At 37.1% G+C, this 23,502-nt stretch overlaps 1 protein-coding gene across 1 annotated transcript in view; it reads left to right on the forward strand.

Annotated features, from left to right (window-relative positions):
• GNL2 (G protein nucleolar 2) overlaps positions 1–23,502 on the forward strand; it is a 36,686-nt gene that overhangs the window by 568 nt on the left and 12,616 nt on the right. The window contains exons 2-13 of the mRNA XM_063454931.1: positions 710–794; positions 2,068–2,162; positions 4,043–4,182; positions 7,942–8,126; positions 12,112–12,178; positions 14,801–14,959; positions 15,814–15,927; positions 16,628–16,756; positions 18,403–18,507; positions 19,355–19,513; positions 20,117–20,218; positions 21,970–22,400. Coding sequence (XP_063311001.1) covers positions 710–794; positions 2,068–2,162; positions 4,043–4,182; positions 7,942–8,126; positions 12,112–12,178; positions 14,801–14,959; positions 15,814–15,927; positions 16,628–16,756; positions 18,403–18,507; positions 19,355–19,513; positions 20,117–20,218; positions 21,970–22,400 — 1,771 coding nt within the window. The remainder of the gene's footprint in view (positions 1–709; positions 795–2,067; positions 2,163–4,042; positions 4,183–7,941; positions 8,127–12,111; positions 12,179–14,800; positions 14,960–15,813; positions 15,928–16,627; positions 16,757–18,402; positions 18,508–19,354; positions 19,514–20,116; positions 20,219–21,969; positions 22,401–23,502) is intronic.

Below are 23,502 nucleotides of genomic sequence, written 5' to 3' on the forward strand. Positions count from 1 at the left end.
TGTCACACATGTCATGTGTCCTTAAGGGGTTAAATATATTGCTTGTCTTTGGGGAGCATTAGGAGCCCAGTATGATGATGCCAAATGTAAAGGTCATAGATTGTTGAATGTCTTAAAGGGACTCTCTGGGTACCATGACCCCTTAATCTTAATGAAGTTATTATGGTGCAAGGTGATTCTGTGCTCCGTCTTACCTTAAGGTGGTTTAACCCCAAAGTCTGCTTTACCCATTCGTGGAAGCTTAACTTCCTATGCAGGTCTAAGGCTTCAATGTTGTCAGGAATCCCCACGACCAATCTACCTGTAATCTCTCAGAACAGTTTTCTTACCTTAGTTTGGCACCACCCGCAATCCTTCCAGTCTAAGTTGGTCTGTTAATGCAAAAGTTTATTACTTTTGCAAAATACAATCTCCAGCTAGGTTTAGATAGTGTTCACCAGCTGAGAGCTGTCAGCTGACGGCTCTCAGTCAACAAAAAGTGTTTAAACCTGGCATTTGTTCATAAGAAATTGTGGAAATCCCTTTTGCCTTCATAGTTGTGTAGAAACTCTTACAAGATATAAATACCATTTAAAAAAAAAAAAAAAAAAAAATTTAAATACCACTTTATAACCGTATTGATGATTTAAATTCTGCATGAAAAGATAACTTTTTTTTTTTTTTTTTTAAATGTTACAATGAACCAATGCTAAATACATTGTTCTTTTAGACCGCGTCAAAGGCGCAGGAGGAAACAACATGAGAGACCGTGCAACAATCAAACGACTTAATATGTACCGCCAAAAAGAACGGCGGTAAGTGTAATTTTTTTTTAAAACTTTTTACCCCTTTACTAACTTCCTCTGTCATGTTTTTCCTTAACCGAACTATTGTCCCTTTGTGACCAAGAGAGATGAACCAGAATCAAGATATTTTTGAGTGTGCTTCTTGAATGTTTGTTTGAATCTAGTGATCAATAACGTATCTGAATATACTCTTAAGTGAACACTATAGTGTCAGGAATACAAACATGCATGATGCAACGTCCTGATGTGTCATTTTAAGTGACAGTCCCGCTCCAGTTGTGCTGAAAAGGTGGTTTTACTCACATTCTTCTTCCATGCAGCACTCCTCCATGGCTGATATAATTAATCTTGCTAATCTCCATCAGTCCAATGATTTTCCATAGGAAAGCATTGGGACACTAATGTGCATGTGCGGTAAACGCTTTGCCAGTCAGCATTTCCTCCTAGAGATGCATTAAATCTATGGGGAATGTTCAGCACCTCCATGCAGTGTGTGGAGACGCTGCACATTGTTCAGCACTGACACAGGACGCACCTCTAGGGGCTGACCTACTGACTCTCACTAGAGATGTTACTAGGCTCCAATGTACAGGCTGCATTTTCTCTGAAAAGGCAGAATGTATGTTGAAAATCCTGCAGGGACAGGCTATAGACACCTAAACCACTTCATTAAGTTTTAGTGGTTCTGGTGACTATAGTGTCCCTTTAATGGAACACTCTTGACACAAAACACATTTAAACTTGCTGAAGTTTTTTATGACTCTGGAGTCTTGTCATTTTTGACAGTTTTATAAAAGTGCCAGTGTCAATAGAAATGGTCACTTTTACAACAGGGGACAGAAACACTTCCCTGGCTGTCACTCAGACAGCTGGGAAGGTTTTTGTTCGTTTCCATTGTCCCACTGATTTAACAGAAGTGACAAGTAAGCTGGGCTTGACCGTGCTTGTCTTCCCCCTCGAAAGTTGTGTACACGGCTTTAGCAAAGTGGCTTCTCAACGTCTGACTGGTTAGTTTGAATGCTGTGCCTCGGTTAAAGGGGAGTGCTTGCAAAGGCTGTAGATAGCAGGTCTGTATTTTTTTTGCAAGTAGTTTTTCTCATATATCCTCAATTAAAAGGAAAAATACATACATGTTGTTTTTCTTGGGGGGGTATATTTACTAAGTAGTTAAAGGAAATAATTCAGTGGAGTGTTCCTTTAAACTCATTAGTTGGGTTCCATGCTGCTATATATTATATAAAAAAAAAAGACATTTATTTTTCTTTTTTCTTAATTGGTCTAGGAACAACCGTGGCAAAGTGATTAAGACATTACAGCACCAATCATCTGTTACACCCGGCACAGTGGCCAGAGTGGAACCCAATATCAAATGGTTTGGTAAGCAAGAAATTACTGTATACTTCATGAATAAGTATTTGATTTATGTAGTGAATGGTACATGCGTTAGTTTTCATTTCTTTTACTGTGAAAGTTTAGTAATAACTAGATTTCACTTTAGTTTTGATATGTGTATGTATGTACATGCATATACAAGAAAATCGGCCTATCACTTTAGTTCTTGGACAAGTGCATTTTTTTGTAAAATTTACACCCCCGTGATATGTGCTGTCTACGCTGATGTGCACTAATGTCTTAATGAAAATTTAGTGCACACAGATGTCCAATCTGTTCAGAATAAAATGTACTAATATAAGGTGTGTTAGACTATATATATTTTCACACGTGTAATTTTGATCACATGGTTTGTTGGGTTTCACTGCCTGTGGAAGAGTTGTCTATTGCTTGCTGCTCATAATCCAGTCTGCTCATTGCCAATAAGCTGCTGGATAATGAATACAAAGTGAGGTTTTCATGTCCTCAGCTGTGCTTTACCTGCTTCCTGCTTGTAAGTGTATTGTAAGTGTATTGTTTAACCCAATCCATGTATTTTATAATTAATTGTAGATATACTGTATATGTATTTTTTCTGATGTGGATACTTATTTAATATGCTGTAAGTGCTTTTTATGTGTGAAAATGTATATGATTTTTAGAGGGACAGTGCACCTTACTATTCTATTTGTGTGTTTTGAGTATTTCTTCACTTTATTTAGTTAATGGTTGGTTATATTATTTAAATGAAAGTTTTATAGCTCCTTCTATTTACTTATGGCACTTAAAGTTTGACACATAATTTGATATTAGACACACTAAACTCTTGCTCCAGGCTTGCTAATGATGCCTAATGAAGCTGCTGGAGATGGGGTTACCCGCTTGTACTTTTACAACACCATGAGTAGATGTCCAAGTGCATCAATTAAAGCAGTTCTGTCACTCTCCCCTCCTCTAAATCTTGAAGAAACCTTCAAAAAAAATGGCCTGGAATTTCACTGACATTCCAACACATTCAAAAGATATCATCAGACAAAGTATGGGCTACTTTGTCTTATGTATTTTCTGTGTGCTTGGCAAAAAGGGGGGGAGCTATTGCTCTAAAGCTGAGGAGGAAAAAAGCCTCTGTGTAAGGAGGGTCTTGCGGGATCCTTCATAGACATCAGTGTTGTATTCTCGTGCTTGCGCAAGCACTGATCTTGACTCCTGATTAAGTGCCAGGAGCTTATGAGGAGCCCACAGAAGAAGATGGTGGCAGCCACGAGGGATTGGTTCTGGGAAGTAAAAGCTACTTCCCCCTACACCCCAAGGTCTCCACACTGCAATCGTATCATTCACCATATGGGGTCATTACAAAATATGTAAAGACACAAAAAGATGAGAGAACCACTTTAATTCTCACACTGCCAGACGTGTTGTGGTGTAACATGTGTTTTATATATTTACCGGTGTGAGAAGATGAGAAACTGTTGATTTCACAGAAGATAGTGGCCATACAAATGACACCTGTTCTATGACAGATGTATAAATCTGTACTCAAAATTTCATGTAATTACCTTCTAGCCAGATTTAAATGTTGCTTGCCATAATATTTGTCAGAAGTATGTGGTGTCAGTAAGTGTTTACACAAGGGTTTTTAAATCCCCCTCTTATGATATTGTAAACCGCTACGGAATCTGTTGACGCTATATAAATGATAATAATACTTATGTCTTTTTGCCTTTCTCTCTTAAGAAAGTGACATTTGAAAGAAAAGGGAAAGCAACACCCCTAATCTCCTATGTAGGGGAAAAAGCCATTCTTTAAACTTGTAGAATTAAGCATTGTTTTTATATTTCTTGCATTGCCTAATCATTGCCTTTTCCATACCCTTGCCATTCTTTCAGGAAATACCCGTGTAATCAAGCAGTCCTCTTTGCAAAAGTTCCAAGACGAAATGGATGTTGTAATGAAGGATCCCTATAAAGTGGTTATGAAGCAAAGCCGTTTACCAATGTCTCTTCTGCATGATCGTGCCAAAGCTCATGTTAGTATTTTTATATGTAGCTGACGTAACTGAACTTAGAATTTAAATTGAACCTGAACATTGAATATTATCATTGCACTTTATTTTTTTTAAAGCTCTTTCACATTCCGCAGTGCTGGAAGAGTATATGAATATATCAGATAAACATCATGTATTCATTGTAAAATTGTGATATGTCCTCTCCGTACCTCCAATCAAGCGCGTCTCAGCAAGCAAACCTGCTGGCTTCACTGCCAGCGTCTGAACAAACTGATGCCAGTCCGGTGATATACTCCCTAGCTAGTGCTAGCAGTGTTAGTTGGGGAGTTACTATCTGTGGGAAGTCTTCTGCTCTCCCTTGTCAGTCAATTCTTGGCATAGAGTCTATGGCAGTTGGGAGAAAGGCCTGTTTTTAAATAGACTTTTAACTCAATATATACACCATTGCCATCAAATCCATTAGCACAGTATGTATGCTCTTTCAAAAGACGGTAAGTTATAATAAGCATTTATTTTATTATATAGACATCTTAGACCATGAGATGGCATTGATAAATTGAATGAATATTACATATGATAATGGACAAGAATGACTTCACCCACCACCAATAAATTAGGAGCATGTTTTTTTGGTTTTTTTTTTTTTTTCTTCGATTTAATTTTTCTCATTATCTATCTAATGTATTTGAATGTCATTTTAAGTGAGTTTGAAATGTTTGCACTTTTCTTGCATCGCTTATTTTGTTCTACGTCTCTTATTCAGATATGAAATATCTCGCGCTAGATACAACTCGAAATGAACAGGCAAAATAAAAAGCTACAACAGTACATGCAGAGTAAAGGGGGAAAATATATTTTTGCTTTAGCAGCATTGATAAGTTAAAGCCTAATGTTCTCTGTTAAAGGGTCACTCTAAGCATCATAACCACTTTATCTTACTGTGGTTATGATGCAAAGAACACTGTCCCTGTGATTTTTAATAATAACCCTTTTCCTCTACATGGGCCAGGCAGAATACTTTCTTCCTGGCTGGCAATATCAGATTTGTCCAACATTTGGATCTGGCACATCAGCAGTAGCTCAGTGCTGATAACAGCAGCATATTTAAAGGGGCACTTTAGTCACAAGCACAACTACAGCTTAATGTAGTGGTTCTGCTGTCTATATAGCCTGTCCATGAAGGATTTTCAATGTAAATGCTGCCTTTTCAGGGTAAAGGCGGTGTTCACATTACTGCCTATTAACACCTCTAGTGAAAGTCACTAGGTCGTCTACTTGAGGTGCATCCTGTGTCAGTGCTGCACAATGTGCAGCTTCTGATGTTCAGTGTTTCTACACTCTTCATGAAGCCGCTGAACATTCCTCATAGAGATGCATTGATGCAATAAGGAGATGCTGATTGGTGCAACGCATGCGCAATAGCCTCAGTGTTTTCCTATGTGAAAGCATTGGATTGGCTGAGATCATTAATTTAACCCTTTGTCGTGGACACCTAAATTGTGTTTTAAAAAAGGATTCAGAAATACATGTGTTTTTTTTGTACCACAGAAATGTTTGGAAAGTAGTACGTCAGATGTAATGGTATGGTGAGGCCACTCTTGTTAACCCCATTCATTGGGTGAGCCTGAATGGGGTTGACAAGCACCAATAAAAAAAACTTATTTAACCTACTCCATCTATTATACTTGATTAGTGCATGATATATATGTATTATATATTTATTGCTTTTATAAGCCCTTCAAATGAATAATTGTTTATTTAAGGTGATCTTACTCCATTAATAAAGTTAGATGTTTTCATATTGATGTGTTAATGCATCTGAACAACTTTGATACCTTTAAAAGATGGGATATGAAAGGCAGATAAGGGTGGGAGGGATTTCTTATTTATTTATTTATTATTGCCATTTATATAGCGCCAACAGATTCCGTAGCGCTTTACAATATTATGAGAGGGGGATTTAACTATAAATAGGACAATTACAAATAAACTTACAGGAACAATAGGTTGAAGAGGACCCTGCTCAAACGAGCTTACATTCTATAGGACATTCTATAGGACATTCTATAGGACATCTTACATTCTTGTCTATTTTGAGGAGAAAAGTAATGGCTTGTAGAGGGTTAATGCCAGCCAGAAGTTGGAATGTTCCACTGACTGCTTGACATTTAAAATTGTGGGCCATATTGCCTATTACTTTAAACATAAATAACCCAAACACAGTAGCTGTTGATCCAAAGCAAAGACTGTACATTTTTAGAAATGGTTTGTTTATTTAGATTTCTATGTCACTTTTTCATATAGAAGTGTAATTCTGAACAAAACAATTGGTAAAAGTAGAACTATATTTCCCCTTAATAACATGTCTTGTCTTTAAAGGATCACTATAGGGTCAGGGACACAAACATGTATTCCTGACCCTATAGTGTTAAAACCACCATCTAGCCCCTCATGCCTCCATAAATATAGTAAAAATCTTACTGTATTCAAGCCTGAAGCTGTAACTCTGCATGCTGTTAGACTCGGAAAAACAAGCAGTCTGCTGACATCATCAAAAGTGGTAGCCTGATCCAATCACAATGCTTCCCCATAGGATTGGCTGAGACTGACAAAGAGGCAGATCAGGGGCAGAGCCAGCAAGATTCAAACACAGCCCTGGCCAATCAGCATCTCCTCATAGAGATGAATTGAATCAATGAATCTCTGAGGAAAGTTCAGTGTCTGCATGCGGAGGGAGGAGACACTGAATGTTTGGATGCATTTTAGGCAGCCATAACCCAGGAAGGATCTCTAACAGCCATCTGAGGAGTGGCCAGTGGAGGTATCACTAGGCTGTAATGTAAACACTGCATTTTCTGCGAAAAGACAGTGTTTACAGCAAAAAGCCTGAAGGTAATGATTATACTCACCAGAACAAATTCAATAAGCTGTAGTTGTTCTGGTGACTATGGTGTCCCTTTAATCTCCATTTAATTACTTTGTCCTCTTACTTCATCATAGGCCCACTCCGTGTTTTTTTTTTTTTGTTTGTCTTCAGAACACCAAGTACTATTCTGCATACCCACCCAAAACGTTTCCCCTTTCTTTTAATATATATTTCTTTTCTCCTCTTTCTTGGTCTCATCCATATGAATTTTATTAAATGCTCAGTTTGCCATCAGTATAAAACTGCTGAAATATGCACCATTTCATAGGATAAAAGCAGAAAAAAAGAAACTGGCAGTTTTAGTTCTTTTGCATGCATCTTACTCTTATCTGCACTTCAATTTTGAGTTTAATTAGATTTGACAAACTTATGGAATCAAGGCATTGTTCTGTATTTAGTAAATGTGCTGTTTTTGTTTTGAGATGCAGTTCCAACTGCAGACACGTTTGTTTTGATGGGAAAAGCCTGGCAAAAGGCTTTTACCATCCTGGCTCAGAGAGCGTGTGAAATTAAACTCATTTTACTCTACTTGAGCTTTTGTTTCATCGTATTCCTTGGAAAATTAGCTTCAAAGAAAATCTAGCCCTTAAGGCACAGTCTGAGGCAAATATGTTTGTATCTTTCCAAAATTCAGCAGTGCAAGCAAATGTAAAGAGCATTTATTAAAAATAAATAAAAAAAATAGCTGTGCACATTTTACGTGCCTGACTAGAATCTTACAGTCAAAGGAAAGAGTAAAATAAGGTACAACAATCATGGCGTGCTTGTGCTTAGCTGATCTCATTTATTTCTTATGCACCTTTAAAAATGCTGAGATGTTTTTGATGTTTGTTTTACTTCTTTTTGACTTCTAGAATTCTAAAGTCCACATTCTTGACACAGAAACATTTGAGACAACATTTGGCCCAAAGTCTCAAAGGAAGAGGCCGAACATTGCTGCTGGCGATATGCATGAACTAATAGAAAAAGCAGAGTCCTTGGCCAATAGCTATGATCTGGAGAAGGACCGGGACTTGGTAACAGAAGACACTGGAGTGAGGTATAATACTGGATACCATTTTTAGGGGTACCACATTAACGTGGGGGTTGGAGCAAATGGGAACGACTGCTATCACGCTGACCGGTTTTGTTCAGTCTTGTGAATTACCGTATATACTCGAGTATAAGACGAGTTTTTCAGCACATTTTTTGTGCTGAAAAACTCCCACTCGTCTTATACTCGAGTGAGTGTCTGTATTATGGCAATTTTCATTGCCATAATACAGACTGGGGGGAGAGGGGGGCTGGCAGAGCTGTAACTTACCTTCACAGCAGCTCCTGTCAGCTCCCTTCTCTCTCCTCCGTCCGTGCAGCTCCCAGGTCGGCTTCCTCTGCAACTCTCGCGAGAGCCGCGGGGTCAGAGCGTTGCCACGGGTTACCGTGGCAACGCTCCGCGCGGCCGCGAGAGTTGCAGAGGAAGCTGACCTGGGAGCTGCACGGACGGAGGAGAGAGAAGGGAGCTGACAGGAGCTGCGGTGAAGGTAAGTTACAGCTTCCTGCCAGCCCCCCTCCTACAGCCCATCCACTGGACCACCAGGGAGTGAGAGCCCCCCTCCCTGGCCAGCTAACAGGCAGGGAGGGGGGACGAAAAAATAAAAATATTAATAAAACAAATAATAAGAAAAAAAAATATTAAAATAATAATAACAAAAAAAATAATACAATTAATAAAAAAATAACAAAAAAAAATATTAAGATAATAATTAAATAATAATTAATAATGCCCAACCCCCACCAATGCTCTGCACACACACTGCACACACACTGCACACACACTGCACACACACTGCACACACACTGCACACACACTGCACACACACTGCACACACACTGCACACACACTGCACACACACTGCACACACACTGCACACACACACACACACACTGCACTGCATTCATTATATACACACTGCACTCATACACACACTGCATTCATTATATACACACTGCATTCATTATATACACACTGCACTCATACACACACTGCACTCATACACACACTGCACTCATACACACACTGCACTCATACACACACTGCACTCATACACACACTGCACTCATACACACACTGCACTCATACACACACTGCACTCATACACACACTGCACTCATACACACACTGCACTCATACACACACTGCACTCATACACACACTGCACTCATACACACACTGCACTCATACACACACTGCACTGCATTCATTATACACACTCATATACACACTGCACTCATATACACACTGCACTCATATACACACACACTGCACTCATATACACACTGCACTCATATACACACTGCACTCATATACACACACACTGCACTCATATACACACACACTGCACTCATATACACACACACTGCACTCATATACACACACTGCACTCATATACACACACACTGCACTCATATACACACACACTGCACTCATATACACACACTGCACTCATATACACACACTGCACTCATATACACACACTGCACTCATATACACACACTGCACTCATATACACACACTGCACTCATATACACACACTGCACTCATATACACACACTGCACTCATATACACACACTGCACTCATATACACACACTGCACTCATATACACACACTGCACTCATATACACACACTGCACTCATATACACACACTGCACTCATATACACACTGCACTCATATACACACACTGCACTCATATACACACACTGCACTCATATACACACACTGCACTCATATACACACACTGCACTCATATACACACACTGCACTCATATACACACACTGCACTCATATACACACACTGCACTCATATACACACACTGCACTCATATACACACACTGCACTCATATACACACACTGCACTCATATACACACACTGCACTCATATACACACACTGCACTCATATACACACACTGCACTCATATACACACACTGCACTCATATACACACACTGCACTCATATACACACACTGCACTCATATACACACACTGCACTCATATACACACACTGCACTCATATACACACACTGCACTCATATACACACACTGCACTCATATACACACACTGCACTCATATACACACACTGCACTCATATACACACACTGCACTCATATACACACACTGCACTCATATACACACACTGCACTCATATACACACACTGCACTCATATACACACACTGCACTCATATACACACACTGCACTGCATTCATTATATACACACTGCACTCATACACACACTGCACTCATACACACACTGCACTCATACACACACTGCACTGCATTCATTATACACACACTGCACTCCATTCATTATATACACACTGCATACACACACTGCATTCATATACACACTGCATTCATTATATACACACGCTGTAAATAAATATTCAGTTAATATAATTTTTTTAGGATCTAATTTTATTTAGAAATTTACCAGTAGCTGCTTCATTTCCCACCCTAGTCTTATACTCGAGTCAATACGTTTCCCCAATTTTTGGGGGTAAAATTAGGGGCCTCGGCTTATATTCGGGTCGGCTTATACTCGAGTATATACGGTAGATTATATTTAATCTCAAGAAGTGAGGGACATGAAACTTTATTGTAACGTAATATAGAGCATAAATGATTGGACTTAAAGGGTTCTTTTATATTATTTTAGGAACACTCAGAGCAGTATAACCACCACAGCTCATTTACAATTAGTGCCCTGATGTCTGTCCCCCCTGCCTCCCTGTAGTCAGACATTTCTAAAGCTGTTTAATTGGGGTGCACCATGACCTGCTTCTCATGTCCACTGCTTCCCATGCATAGTCAAAAACTCCTAGGCAGGAGCTTTTTTTTTTTTTTTTTTTTTTTTTTTTTAAGCCCACTGGCTGAGAGCTTCACATGATCTTACAATGAGCTAAGTAGAAGGAGTCCCTTCTGAAATGGTTTGACTACTTTAAATGTGGATGCGTCGTGGCACTCTGGACACCATACCGCCTATAGTGGTTATGGTGCTTGGAGTGTTATTAAAGGGTTTCAGGGTTATTAACTTACTTATGTGAAATATTTTAGGCAAAATAGCAAGCTTTGTTTTCAGTTTGACTATTTTGGCCTAAAATTTACTCTAAATTCCGAACGACACTTTAGGTAATAAGCCTGCATATCTAAGTGGAACCATAATGCTTTTGGAGAAAAAGATTTGGGAGAAGAGATTAAATGTATGCATCTTGTTAATCCTCAATTCTTAAGATAAATAATATATAATTATTTTTTATTTTATTTTTTCCAGCTAGTCACATTGTGACTATTTTGGTCTAAATTACGTAATTCAGATTTCACTTTGGTGCTATTTGGAGGTTACTCAATAAACTTTACTGCACTTTATTGAGTAAGCTTATTTGTTAGGTTAACCAATGAGTAAGTATGTCTAAGCATGGGCTTCTGTGATGGGCTGGTAGTGTCAGCTGACCGCTTTCAGCCTTACTACAGTGCCCATTGTTGATATGAATCTGTATGTATACAAAGAAGTGTGCTGTCTCTCTGCCCTAGTCATTCTTCCAGAAGGGTCTGGGCTGTGATTGGTCATAGACCATTTAGTGTTGAACAGCTTGAAACTGCTTTAGCATTGGATAGGGAGACAGTGCAAGGGCATTAAAACGAATTCAATGAAATTAAATAGTTATTATCCCTACAGTGTCTCTTTTAAACCATGCACTTTAAATCTATGGAGCCAATAAAGTAGTGGTCCCCAAACCAATCCGCATGGCCCAGCAAAAGTCCGTGATATATGTATTCCACTTTTCTATTCCAATGGACATAACCTGGACTGTTGCTGGGGTATGGGGACTGGGTTTGGTAGCACTGCAACAAACGTTGCCTTTTAAAAAAAAAAAAAAATAATAATAATAAAAAAAAAATGTTTTTATTTATACACACTTTTTTTTAATTTTTTTTTTTTTATAAATGTGTTTTTACAGTGTACATCTTTGTCTTTGTTTAGAGATGAAGTCCGTGAAGAAATCTATAAGAAAGGACAGTCCAAAAGAATCTGGGGAGAACTTTATAAGGTTAAATAAAGATCATTTATTTCTTTATTGTACATAATTGGCTTCTAAAATTGTTACTACATGTGGAGTAATGTTTTCTGGTCATAATAACTGAAAATAACAGACCTATCAGTTCTCAAACTTGGCTATTGGTGGTTTGAAATTTTAAGGCTGAATTTTAATTGCAGGAACTTATCCTTGTAATTGTAACACTGTACTTTTGAAGCATCCATTCTAGTATTGTCTTCTCTCGTTCTATCAAAAGTAACAAGCACACATAGAGCTCCATTAAACTTCCAGTTTTAGCTTGAGAAACGTAATTGGCTTTGACCTTTTTTTTGCCTTAAAAAACTGTTAAAAATGCATTTTGTTCCTGAAGATCAAAGCCTTGGAATTACGCTACCCAAATTAAAAACACAACTTTAGCAGTCCTGCACTAGTCATATTTGCCATAATATGTCACTGAAAATCGCATGTTAACAATTAAGTTTTTCTTTTTCATATATATTTTAACCCAAAACACTGCACAAAATGAGTTGAAACAAATATACTGTTACGTTCTGCTTTATACTGTGTGAGTGTTTCTTTGAAAAATAAAAATGTAACCCTCATTGACTTTGCAAAGGGAAATATTAAAACAATACTTGGAGTATTAGAATTGTTTAGTCTGTCACCTTAGACCACATTAAGTGCATAAGGGAAACCTGGAAATAATTAACATAAACTATTTCCAGAGCAAATAGTGTACTGGAAGTTGAGGGCTAATTTCATATTGGTGTTAAAATATTCCATTAAGCATGCCATATGCTGTCCATTTTGATTAAAGGAACATTCCACGGGATTTCTTAAAATCCCTGTTTAGTAGATATAGCTCCAATAAACATTCATGCATTTATTTTTGCTTGTTAACATTGGGGTTAAATCTAAAAAAAACAACTGACATACTGCCTGCAGCCTATGATTTCCACATCACAGATTGAAATGATCAATCACAGGCAACTCATAGAGTCTGAATATCTGCCTCGAAGGGGAAGCTATAGAGGACCAGTAGCTTAGGACACCAAGGTATAACAAAACCTATGGACATGGGCATGTGCGCTCAGGCTCACTGTGCATTCAGGGAGGCAGTGGCTGAGCCGAGCTAGCAGAAGATGAAGAGAATCCCCAGCTGTTTGAATTTACTCGGGGAGAGTTTTCTTTATTAATATATGTGCACATGTCTTAAAAGAATAGACATGTATATAAAATGCAAATGTATAGAAACTATAGGTTTCTAGTGCATATTCTTCAAGGTAGAAGGGCAGCTAAAACACCCAACCTAGAGTCTTTCAATTCCGGTTCAGTAGAAAGTACATAAAATAAGTGGAGGGTGTCTTGAGGTAAGTGTAGTCTCAGAGGTAGTGGTATATGTAAAAACAGAAGAATGCAGCAGAATATAGTGTAGTATATCTTACAAATAGAATTGCACTTACAGTTTGTAGAGCAAAGGTAGCTCTGTCTGAATGCGCTTGGGCGGAACAATCATCACATAGGGATATTCTGTATTTTCTTTAAAGTGCTTTCATGCAAAGGAACTCCACCTAGGTATGGTGACTCTGGATGGTGTTCACCCCACCTTGGGGTCTCACAGGTTTGTTGGTAGTTAATATATAAAACCAAGAATTAAAGAAATATATATATCTTGTGCTCACAGTTAGTAATTTTTTGGGCGGCTAATTTCTATTTAGTTTTCGTCCTAGTCTTTTGGCTAAAACGCCATTTTAGTTTTAGTCCTATTTTAGTCATCTGAATAGTTTTAGTCGACTAAATCTCAAAAATCTTAGTCAACAAAGTTTTTGTACATAAAAGAATAAAATTGAGAGGTACTCACAAATAGAGAGCAAAAAGTAGGTTTTGCTCAATCCACTGCAGTCCCAAGCTCCACGGAAGGTCAGTGTGAAGTCCACAGAGGTTAGCAAATAGCTGCTTTATTTAATACACTAGTACATAAAATAATAAAAGCAATACAAAGTAGTAACATAACACTTACTGCGTTTCGCCACATAGGATTTTTCAGAAGAACACTTCTGGAAAAGCCTTTTTGGCAAATTGCATTTGTTTTTCTATAGTCTCTAAGGGTTTTTATTGGTGAGGTAAAAAAAAAAAAAATAATAAAAAATAAAATAAAAAAAAAAAAAAAAATATATATATATATATATATATATATAATTTCCCAGCAGCATATTAAAATGAAAATGTTAAAGGGTTACTCCAACCATAAATGTGCAATGTCACTGCACATATTTTAGTTTTCTTTGTTTTTTACCACAAAATTGAATTTTTATTATGTTCACGTTGTTGAAATCATGCACAGAAATACAAACAGCCAGGAATGGAAGTGAACAAATTTATTACACATATGCTAATCCAGAAGGATGACTGTTATGTGTTGCAGCCAGAGGAGTATCTCCACCTCCAGCAGCTTTCATTAGCCAGCCAAGAACAATAGTTCTGGGTTTTATAATGTTAAATATGTGCATATTCCATACAAAGAGGTTTATTTATTGACTGAGAGCACTTGCCTAACAACTGTTTGATCACCTCCAGCTACTGAAACGTAGTATATTAAGCCTTGCACTTCTAAAATCCTTGATATTTTTTCAGGTGATCGACTCTTCTGACGTCATAGTACAAGTGCTGGATTCCAGAGATCCGATGGGAACACGTTCCCCTCACATTGAAGCTTACCTCAAAAAAGAAAAGCCCTGGAAGCATCTCATCTTTGTCTTGAACAAGTGTGATCTGGTTCCTACATGGGCCACGGTAAGGCTACCACCACTTGTTTGTATGCTCAGGGGTAATTCACCAATATCCATTCAGCTTTGTTCTCTTCAATTCTGCTAAGATTCCACTGAGATTTTCTTTCGTCACTTCAGTGTATAAATGGATTATGTATTAAATGTCTTCTTCTAGAAAGTGGTCTAAAGTACAGAAAATGGGGCAAACAATAAGGAAACCAGTTAAACCAGCAGTCACATTCTATTGGTGACGCTCTCTCTTTTCCATGTGTGCACCACTTCAGAACAACATTTAGTTTTATACATAGCCCCAAATTTACTGATATCGCTCCGTTCAGATGCTGGGGCACTGGCAAAGCCAGCATGTCAGCATTGTGGAGGAGGATTTACACTGCAGGCAAGTTGAAGGATTGACATGGGGTGGGTGTTGCAATATTGTAAAATTTACATTCGTGATGAATGGTCGCATTGTTTATATTCTTACCATCTGCACAAGCATTAAAAAAATTAATCAAATTACAAAAGAGCAGAACATTCTAGGGTGTACATAAATATTGATTGCTCAACAGAGAAGCCGACACTGACAGTGAGGTTTTAATGGAGAGTTTTCAGGGAAAAATTCCAAGAACCACAAAAATTATACATTTTGTCCCTTTTATTGTGACTATGACTTGATTTGAATTTGGAAGTCTGTACAACAGAGTAAAACACTCTACAACATTGGTGTCATGGAAATCATTAATTTCATTGCCACATTTATAAATTCTTCATTGATACACCGACAACATGAAATGAAATTGCGTGTGTCTGTAATATAGCACTGATGGAGAGTGTTACTTGATCGTTATTATATTAACCTGTTTCTTTGTTCCCCTGTAGAAACGCTGGGTTGCACGATTGTCCCAGGATTATCCAACATTAGCTTTTCATGCCAGTCTTACAAATTCATTTGGAAAAGGAGCATTTATCCAGCTATTGAGACAGTTTGGGAAGGTAAGGTGATTGTAAGGCCATTAGTTTAGCTGTAGCCACTGAATTGCTAATGTCTATTGCATGATTTGCAACAGTGATTTCAGGTCCTGCACTACTAGCCAATCTTAAAATATACTCGACAGAACAGTAAAATGCTAAATGTCTACAGCATTTTATTTCTTAAAATTTACTGTATGTACACTCCCCTACTCTGGCAGTCGGGTATTCTATGTGTATTCTTCCAAGTGTCAGTAGAACTAATAGTGAAAGTGTCAATAGCATTAAAAAAAAAAAAAGCTTAGAAGACAGATAATTGTTTTATCACTTCACTGATAATCATTTGTATATCATTCAGTGAGGAATAAACTGGGAGCTTATTTAAGTGTATATTTAAGATTTCTTGTGTCATTAATTATATATGGAAGAATACGTATTTACATCCCTTGTAAATCTTCCAATATTAAGCAGTGATGGACTATATAGTCCTGTCTGATTATTTTGCAGATTTTGAACTTGATCTTTTTAGGAGTCCTTTTGGATTGAGGGAGGACGTGTCAAGTTCACCTGTTATCTCATTGACTAACATGGTATTGTTCACTAACACAGATGATGTGTGCTAAGAATTTTTTTTGCATGTGTAGGGGGTAACTTTTTTACACATAAATGCACCTTAATGTCTTAATAATGTTGCTATTTAATATTTTGTTTTCCTCCATTATAGTTGCACACAGACAAAAAACAGATCAGTGTGGGATTTATAGGTTATCCAAATGTGGGCAAGAGTTCGGTGATAAACACATTACGTTCCAAGAAGGTGTGCAACGTAGCTCCAATTGCAGGTGAAACAAAGGTAAGCTAATTGGGATACATTGAATGCTGATCTCTTCTACTTTCAAGAATACTTCAAACTCCTAATGCACTTTATCTTTCAGAAGCGCGTTATGTGTAAAGAGTGTCTCCTTGTTTAACGATGTTACACTCATTTTACAAAATTTACGGGTTTCAATAAAAATTGGCACTTTTATAAATTAACGATGTTACACTCCTCTCAGTCAGACACCCGGTCTGTTACTTCCTAGTAGTTACCTCAAAGGAGGCAATTGCTAAGAGCAAAGAATTCTCATTAAGTTGCACTGGGTAGTTTGTAATTAGACCGCCACCGAAAGTATGTGCTGGGGAAAGAGAAGGCAGACAACAGATTTGAAACTCTTCCAAGCTATTTTAAGATATAACCCCAATTTTAAAAATGCACAATTAAATGCATGTTTTATTTGTGATATATTTACTAAATAGTGGTTCTCTTTTTTGTTTTGTGTAGTGGAGTGTACCTTTTTAAGTCGAGTTTTAAATGTATATTGTATGTAAATAGTATATATTTGTGTGGATATATGTAGTGTGTCGTCTCTTCATCTTGACTTTACAGATATACACATTGTATGTAGTTGCTGTGATGTCACTCAGTAGGGTTTAGGGGTTGACTCCTAATGCTATCCATAAAGTTTACTGCTGTCACTAAATCTAACTTCATCTGAATTTCCTTGCTACTTCTTTCTCTGACCTGGGGTATTAGGCATATTGGTACTGTTTTTAAAACTCTGTACTGCCATTGCAAACATAAAATATTATTTATTTTTAGTAGACCAGCTTTAAAGCCATGATCTGACAGGATAAAAGCTTTTCATATTGGTGGGGCGATTGTAATCTATTGTGTAGATAATTATCAGTATGGCTGCTGACGAGTTAACGGAGACGATGCAACAATGAGTACACCATTACAATATTTAGCACATTTCCAATTACCAGTTTAGCGGGAAAAAAAGACAATATATTTTAGATATAGATACTATATATACCCATATTGAATTTAAAAAACAAAACAAACTTGCTGAAAACACCTGTAAGCAATTGAATGTATACCTGCAAAATTAGAAAATTGTTCTGCATACGAGCAGACGTTAGCAGCGTTGCCAAACTTTTACAAACTATGCCCTGTTACAAAATTAAAGTACAAATAAACACTGTTACATTGATGTATTTCAGACAAATTGAAGAAATATACATGTCACTTTATCCAAAATGTTCTACTTGAACAAGCTTAAGTAAATGGACAGATATCAGGACAGACATAATGCAACAGTTTAAAGCCATGTGTATGCCACTATGGCATAAAGTGAGTCCAACATGCAGGTCAGAAGTTGCCAATATTTAGTTTTACTTGTATTTTGCAAATCCATCATTTTCGGACTGTGATTGTATTGAAAACTATTCAAATTAATCATAGGAAATATTTTATAAACTACTGGATTTGAAAATTAATGCTTTAATACAAGATTGAAATTATTAAACCTCAGATAATTGATATGTCAGAGTGTGGATTAAAAGGCATTTGATTCTGGTGAACTGTCTGGAACAAAGTTTTCCACAAGTCTACTGGGTACCAGTGGGTCTTGATCAGGGCCCTATTCTGCATTTATTGATTTATTTTTTTCTTTTTAGGTTTGGCAATATATTACTCTTATGCGTAGAATATTTCTTATCGACTGCCCTGGTGTGGTTTACCCATCAGGTGACTCTGAAACAGAGGTTGTTTTGAAAGGCGTGGTGAGTTTAGAGCTAATTTCTATGTAGTATTAAATTACATTAATGTATTAAAATATCTTGTACTGACCTGTATTTGGCTGCAAGTCAACAAGTAGGTATGTCTGTGTCTCGTAATCATATGCTAAAACTGATGTGAGTATATAAGAATGCTTTTACATTTAAGAAAAAATCATGTGACTTGTAACTTGCATATGTTTTAAACTCTGCAGCCCTCCCTCATCACTCTATAAAAAGATAATAAACTCTTCCTAAAATAAACCATTTAAACGAGATACACATGCATTTGCTGAGTAGATGTATGGGAATGGTGGATAAGTAAGTGTAGGATTTCAAACAAGTGGCATAATTGCTTTGCCCTCATTTTTTATGTTTTACATATGTCAAATAAGGGACACACTTGCAACGTTTTTTTCCTGAAATGACCCCCCCATCCTTTTTTCTTTTTGCTCTTTGTGTTGTTATATGGGTAATAACTAGAAAAGGTGGCATAGAATTGTAACCAAACTCAGTCTGAGAATGTAATGTCCATAGCCGTGCACCTTGAATCCTGAAGTTGTGATGAGGTATGCACAGAAAGCAATTTCTATGCCAATGTAGTTTTAACCCAAGGACATATATTGTTGTATGCATGTCTGCATAAGTGGGAATGTGCGTGCTTCTGTGAGTATATATCTGTGTGGGTGCATATTTACATGTGTCTTGGAGAGAATGGCTGGGGATGGACCCAACCTGTGGTTTTGTAAGAGTCTCCAAAATGTGTGATTGGCAGCCATGTGTATCTTTATTAGAGTGGTATTAAAATATGACGTCGTAAAAGTCTCTTGATATTTTTTTTTTTTTTTTGTAGGTGCAAGTTGAAAAGATTAAAAGCCCTGAGGATCACATAAGTGCTGTTCTTGAGCGAGCCAAACCAGAGTACATCCGCAAGACCTACCGGATAGAAGCTTGGGAAAACGCAGAAGATTTCCTTGAAAAACTTGCTTTCAGAACAGGGAAATTGCTGAAGGTTTGTATACTGAGATTTGCTGCAAATACACTTTTGCAAATGATTCTTGCCACAAATGCACTGATTTTAACTTCAAGTGCAATTAAAAAGTAAACAAATTAGAAGATATTCCACCTAAATTGCATGTAATTTGTGGATATGAAATCTTGGCTTGCACTAGCTGCAGATTTGGTATCTACAACTAAAGCAAGCCCTCTTTCTACCTGCTCTGTGGCTGTCCAATCACATACTTCTCAAAAAGATGTTTTGAGGACAGAAAAAAAAGACTGTTGGGGAATGGGCTATCCAGTTTTATTTTTTCTTCTTTTGGTTAAAGTGTTTCATTTCCTGCACTTTCTGCTGTGAGTGGGTGGAGCTAGTTAGTGCTGCCATGTGTTGATCCAGAATGTATTATTTTCTTAGTTATACAAGTAAACATATTTAATTTAGAAATGTATGCTAAACAGATCCCAATTTATGTGTGCTTATAAGCTTGCATATGTTTAACTATAACTTAAAATATGCTTCTTTTGCAGGTATTTTTGTTTGTGTGTATTTGTTTTTTGTGTTTTGTTTTGGTATCATGTTTGTGTTTGAGATTTTCAATTAATTTATTGATTACAGGGAGGAGAGCCAGATTGCCAGACTGTATCAAAGATGGTTCTCAATGATTGGCAGAGGGGAAGGATACCATATTTCGTGAAACCACCTAATGCAGATCCAGAGGTATTTCCAACCGTACAAGAGGCACTTTACTTCACACCAGGTCTAAATATCTGCTTAACATATAGCTTGTATATAATGAGCTATTTTAAAGTGGCACCATTACTTTTGAGGAAAAGATAAAATATTACATTGGAATTTATTTTAAATGTCAGAAAACATTTATATTCTAAGGGGGGACCACCTTTTCTCATAGACAAAACTATTTTGGGCAAAATACACCACTGCATTTTTCATCAGCCAACAAAGGGACCAAGAATAAAGTGAAATGGAGAAAGGTTCAGAGAAGTTTATCTACTTTCCTTTCTCTTTCCACCAGTCACCACCAAGTAATTGAACACGTCCCTTTAGGTAAGGGGAAGGGGTCTTTGCAAAAAATGTATATGTAATATTGATCAAGTCAATTCAAAATGCTGAAAGTGAGCACCTAATCAACACCCAGACTATATAGTTATAATAAAACATTAACCCACCCACCCACCCAATGTTTTTCCAACATTGTGGCTGTGAGCGTTGCCTACCTCTTTTGTAGGCAGACTACTCCATTCAAAGAAGAATTTCTCATACCATTAACCTTTGCCCAAAAAATAATTTATTGGAAAGGTAGTTTATCCAGGAGAAAATATTCCCTCGTCAATTAGGATGAATGAAACTACTCTGTATTCTGATCACAGCCATACTATGGCACCTTAGTTTACCTGAATCAATGTTTAGTGAACCAGACGTTTTAAACTTCTTGGCAGAGCTGCAGTTCCTAGCTCAACAGTATCTCTAAGAGGGGAGAAAGTTCAGCTCAAGTTCTGCTTGTGGCAACAACACACCAAACATGGGTAAATTTGTCAGCTAGCCCAGACACTGTTTTCAGCTATCTGATTGACAGGAGCTTGAGGTCGAACTACACAATAGGGGAAAAAAATTCAAATCTGAATCTTTGCACCATAGCCACTTCAGCAAGCATGGCACTTGGATTAACCTTTTAAAGTGTACTTGTCACATTAACAGCTCCCTCCCAAGGCAGTAACATAATGGTGATAAATAGTATATTTCTTTGCTCTAAGAGCCATTTTATTGGTACCGACTTGTTGCCTCTTACTTCAATGCTGCATTTATTGGAGGACCATGGGTGTTACACTGCTGTACCATCCATAGCTTTGCACTCTCTGCTGCTACTGGTCCTTCCAGATTCACTGCCAGCCAGTCAGAAAATCCAATACTCCTCATGAGAGCCTGAGAAATGCTTGCTGGAGGAGTAGTACATTGACGGGGATCAGCAGAACCTCCTTTGGGAGTTTTCTTTTCCCTCCCTGTCAACAGATCCTCTTCTTAGACCTGTATGATGTAGACATACAGGTCTTATGCAAGGCTTGATTAACAGGTGGGGGGTAATGCTTTAAAGAGCTTTAAATGTAAAATGCAGTCAAAGTTAGTATATAATATAATAACCTTGGTGGTTTTAATTCAAAGAGCATTGAATGTTTTTTTTTTTTTTTATAGAGGTGCTCAGCTCTGATCTATATTTCAGTGAGCTCTCTCTTTTGCTTTCCTGCTTGGGTTTTGTTTATGGACCTCTTCCCCATTGATATTACACTGATCTTAAATGAAAGTGAGTTTGAAAACCACTGTTGCTATCCATATGTCCTCAGTTTTAAAGTTGTTAGGTTTGTGAATAACTCCTAAAGGGGTTACTTTAAAACTGCTTGTCAAGTTGGTAAAGTATTTTTGCATTGTATGTGATCATTTACCTTTCCCCTTAGACCATTCAGTCATCACAATATTCTACCAAAACCTCTGAGGAGCAAAAAGATTTAGAAGATACTGTCACAGATGTGCAGGAAAATGAAAGTTCGGAAAAGAACGAGATGAAAGAAATCATGGCAAATGTTCGGCAGAACTTTGGTAAAATCAGTGTAGCCCCAGAGTTCTCAGGGGAAGATTTACTTCCTATAGAGATGGATGGACTGTCTGATCTCTCTGACTTAAATTCAGAAGATGAGAACTCTGTTGAAGAGGAAGAAGAGGGTGAATCACAGGAATTGGATAAGGACGGCAGCAAAAACCTCAATAGTGATCAACCTACTAACAAAAAACAAACCTCTAAAGTACTGCTTAAAGAGTTGGATGATCGGATTGAAAAGTACAAGAAGTTCCTGGACAAAGCAAAGGCCAAGAGATTTTCAGCTTTAAGGTAACACAAATTAGGATGTTACATCAGTACTTCATCTATCTATATGCTTTTAGATTTTTCAATTTCTAAAAAGGAAAATCTATAGCTGCATATAAATATGAAAGTAAATCTTCTATCATTCTATAACAAGGATACTCTGTGCTGTTTTTATAGAGCCACCCACAGGTTTATATTTCTGGTTATATTTCTGGTTATTTCTTTGTTTAAGCAGGTGTATATAAAAATCCAGGCTTTTGTGGCATATTGAAGGCATAAAGTTAATAACTTACCTTTGTTCATCATATTTCCTCAATGTATAGACTCAGAGACTGAAACAAAAAATATATTTTATTGTTATTATTGAGTATGCTTAACCTTTTCCATTTTATGTAGCACAATTCATGAGATAAGACTTGATACATTTCGTTTATGGCTTTATTCCTTCTGATTTTCTGAGAACTGTGAACGTTTTCTACCTTTTTCACACCCAATATCATCCTGGCCAATTGACAGCAAACAGTGTTGGTCCTGTAATATCCCATGAGTGCTGTTGAGGAAAACCTACTCCTTTACCCTTCCTAAATACAGTAATTAATCCTTCAACACTCCCCAGACAGATTTACTGCTATTCTGTACATGGAGTGCTGGCTCGGATATTGCACGAACTGGGATTCTGAAGATGTTTGTTGATGTTTGAAACATCTCTTAGGGGTTTAAAAGTTGTTCATTAATTAAATCAAGTTATTCTTTGCTTGCCTTTTGGTTGAGCTCTTTCCAGATTTCGTATAAATTAGTAACATTCTCTCGTTAGCACTTGTTGTGCAATGGTATAAAATTTGCACCACATGTGAATTTTTGGGAAGTACGCCATTGGATCTGGTTTTGAGATATTGGCGAATGAAGTATTATTTTCTTGGCATGTTTTAACCCATGCCTAATTAGGACAATTTTTTCTGATGATTTTATTATGGTTTTATAAAATATGGAACATACTGCTTATTTAGGCCTATTTAGTATATTTTATATATAAAGTACAAGTCAATATATCTATATTTTGCATACTTTTAAAGAACGAGACAAAACAAAACTATCTTTTTGTGCAAAATAAATATTTCAAGTGTTT

The sequence above is a fragment of the Pelobates fuscus genome, chromosome 1 (genome assembly GCF_036172605.1).
Source record: "Pelobates fuscus isolate aPelFus1 chromosome 1, aPelFus1.pri, whole genome shotgun sequence".
In the NCBI taxonomy this organism is placed as follows: Eukaryota; Metazoa; Chordata; class Amphibia; order Anura; family Pelobatidae; genus Pelobates; species Pelobates fuscus.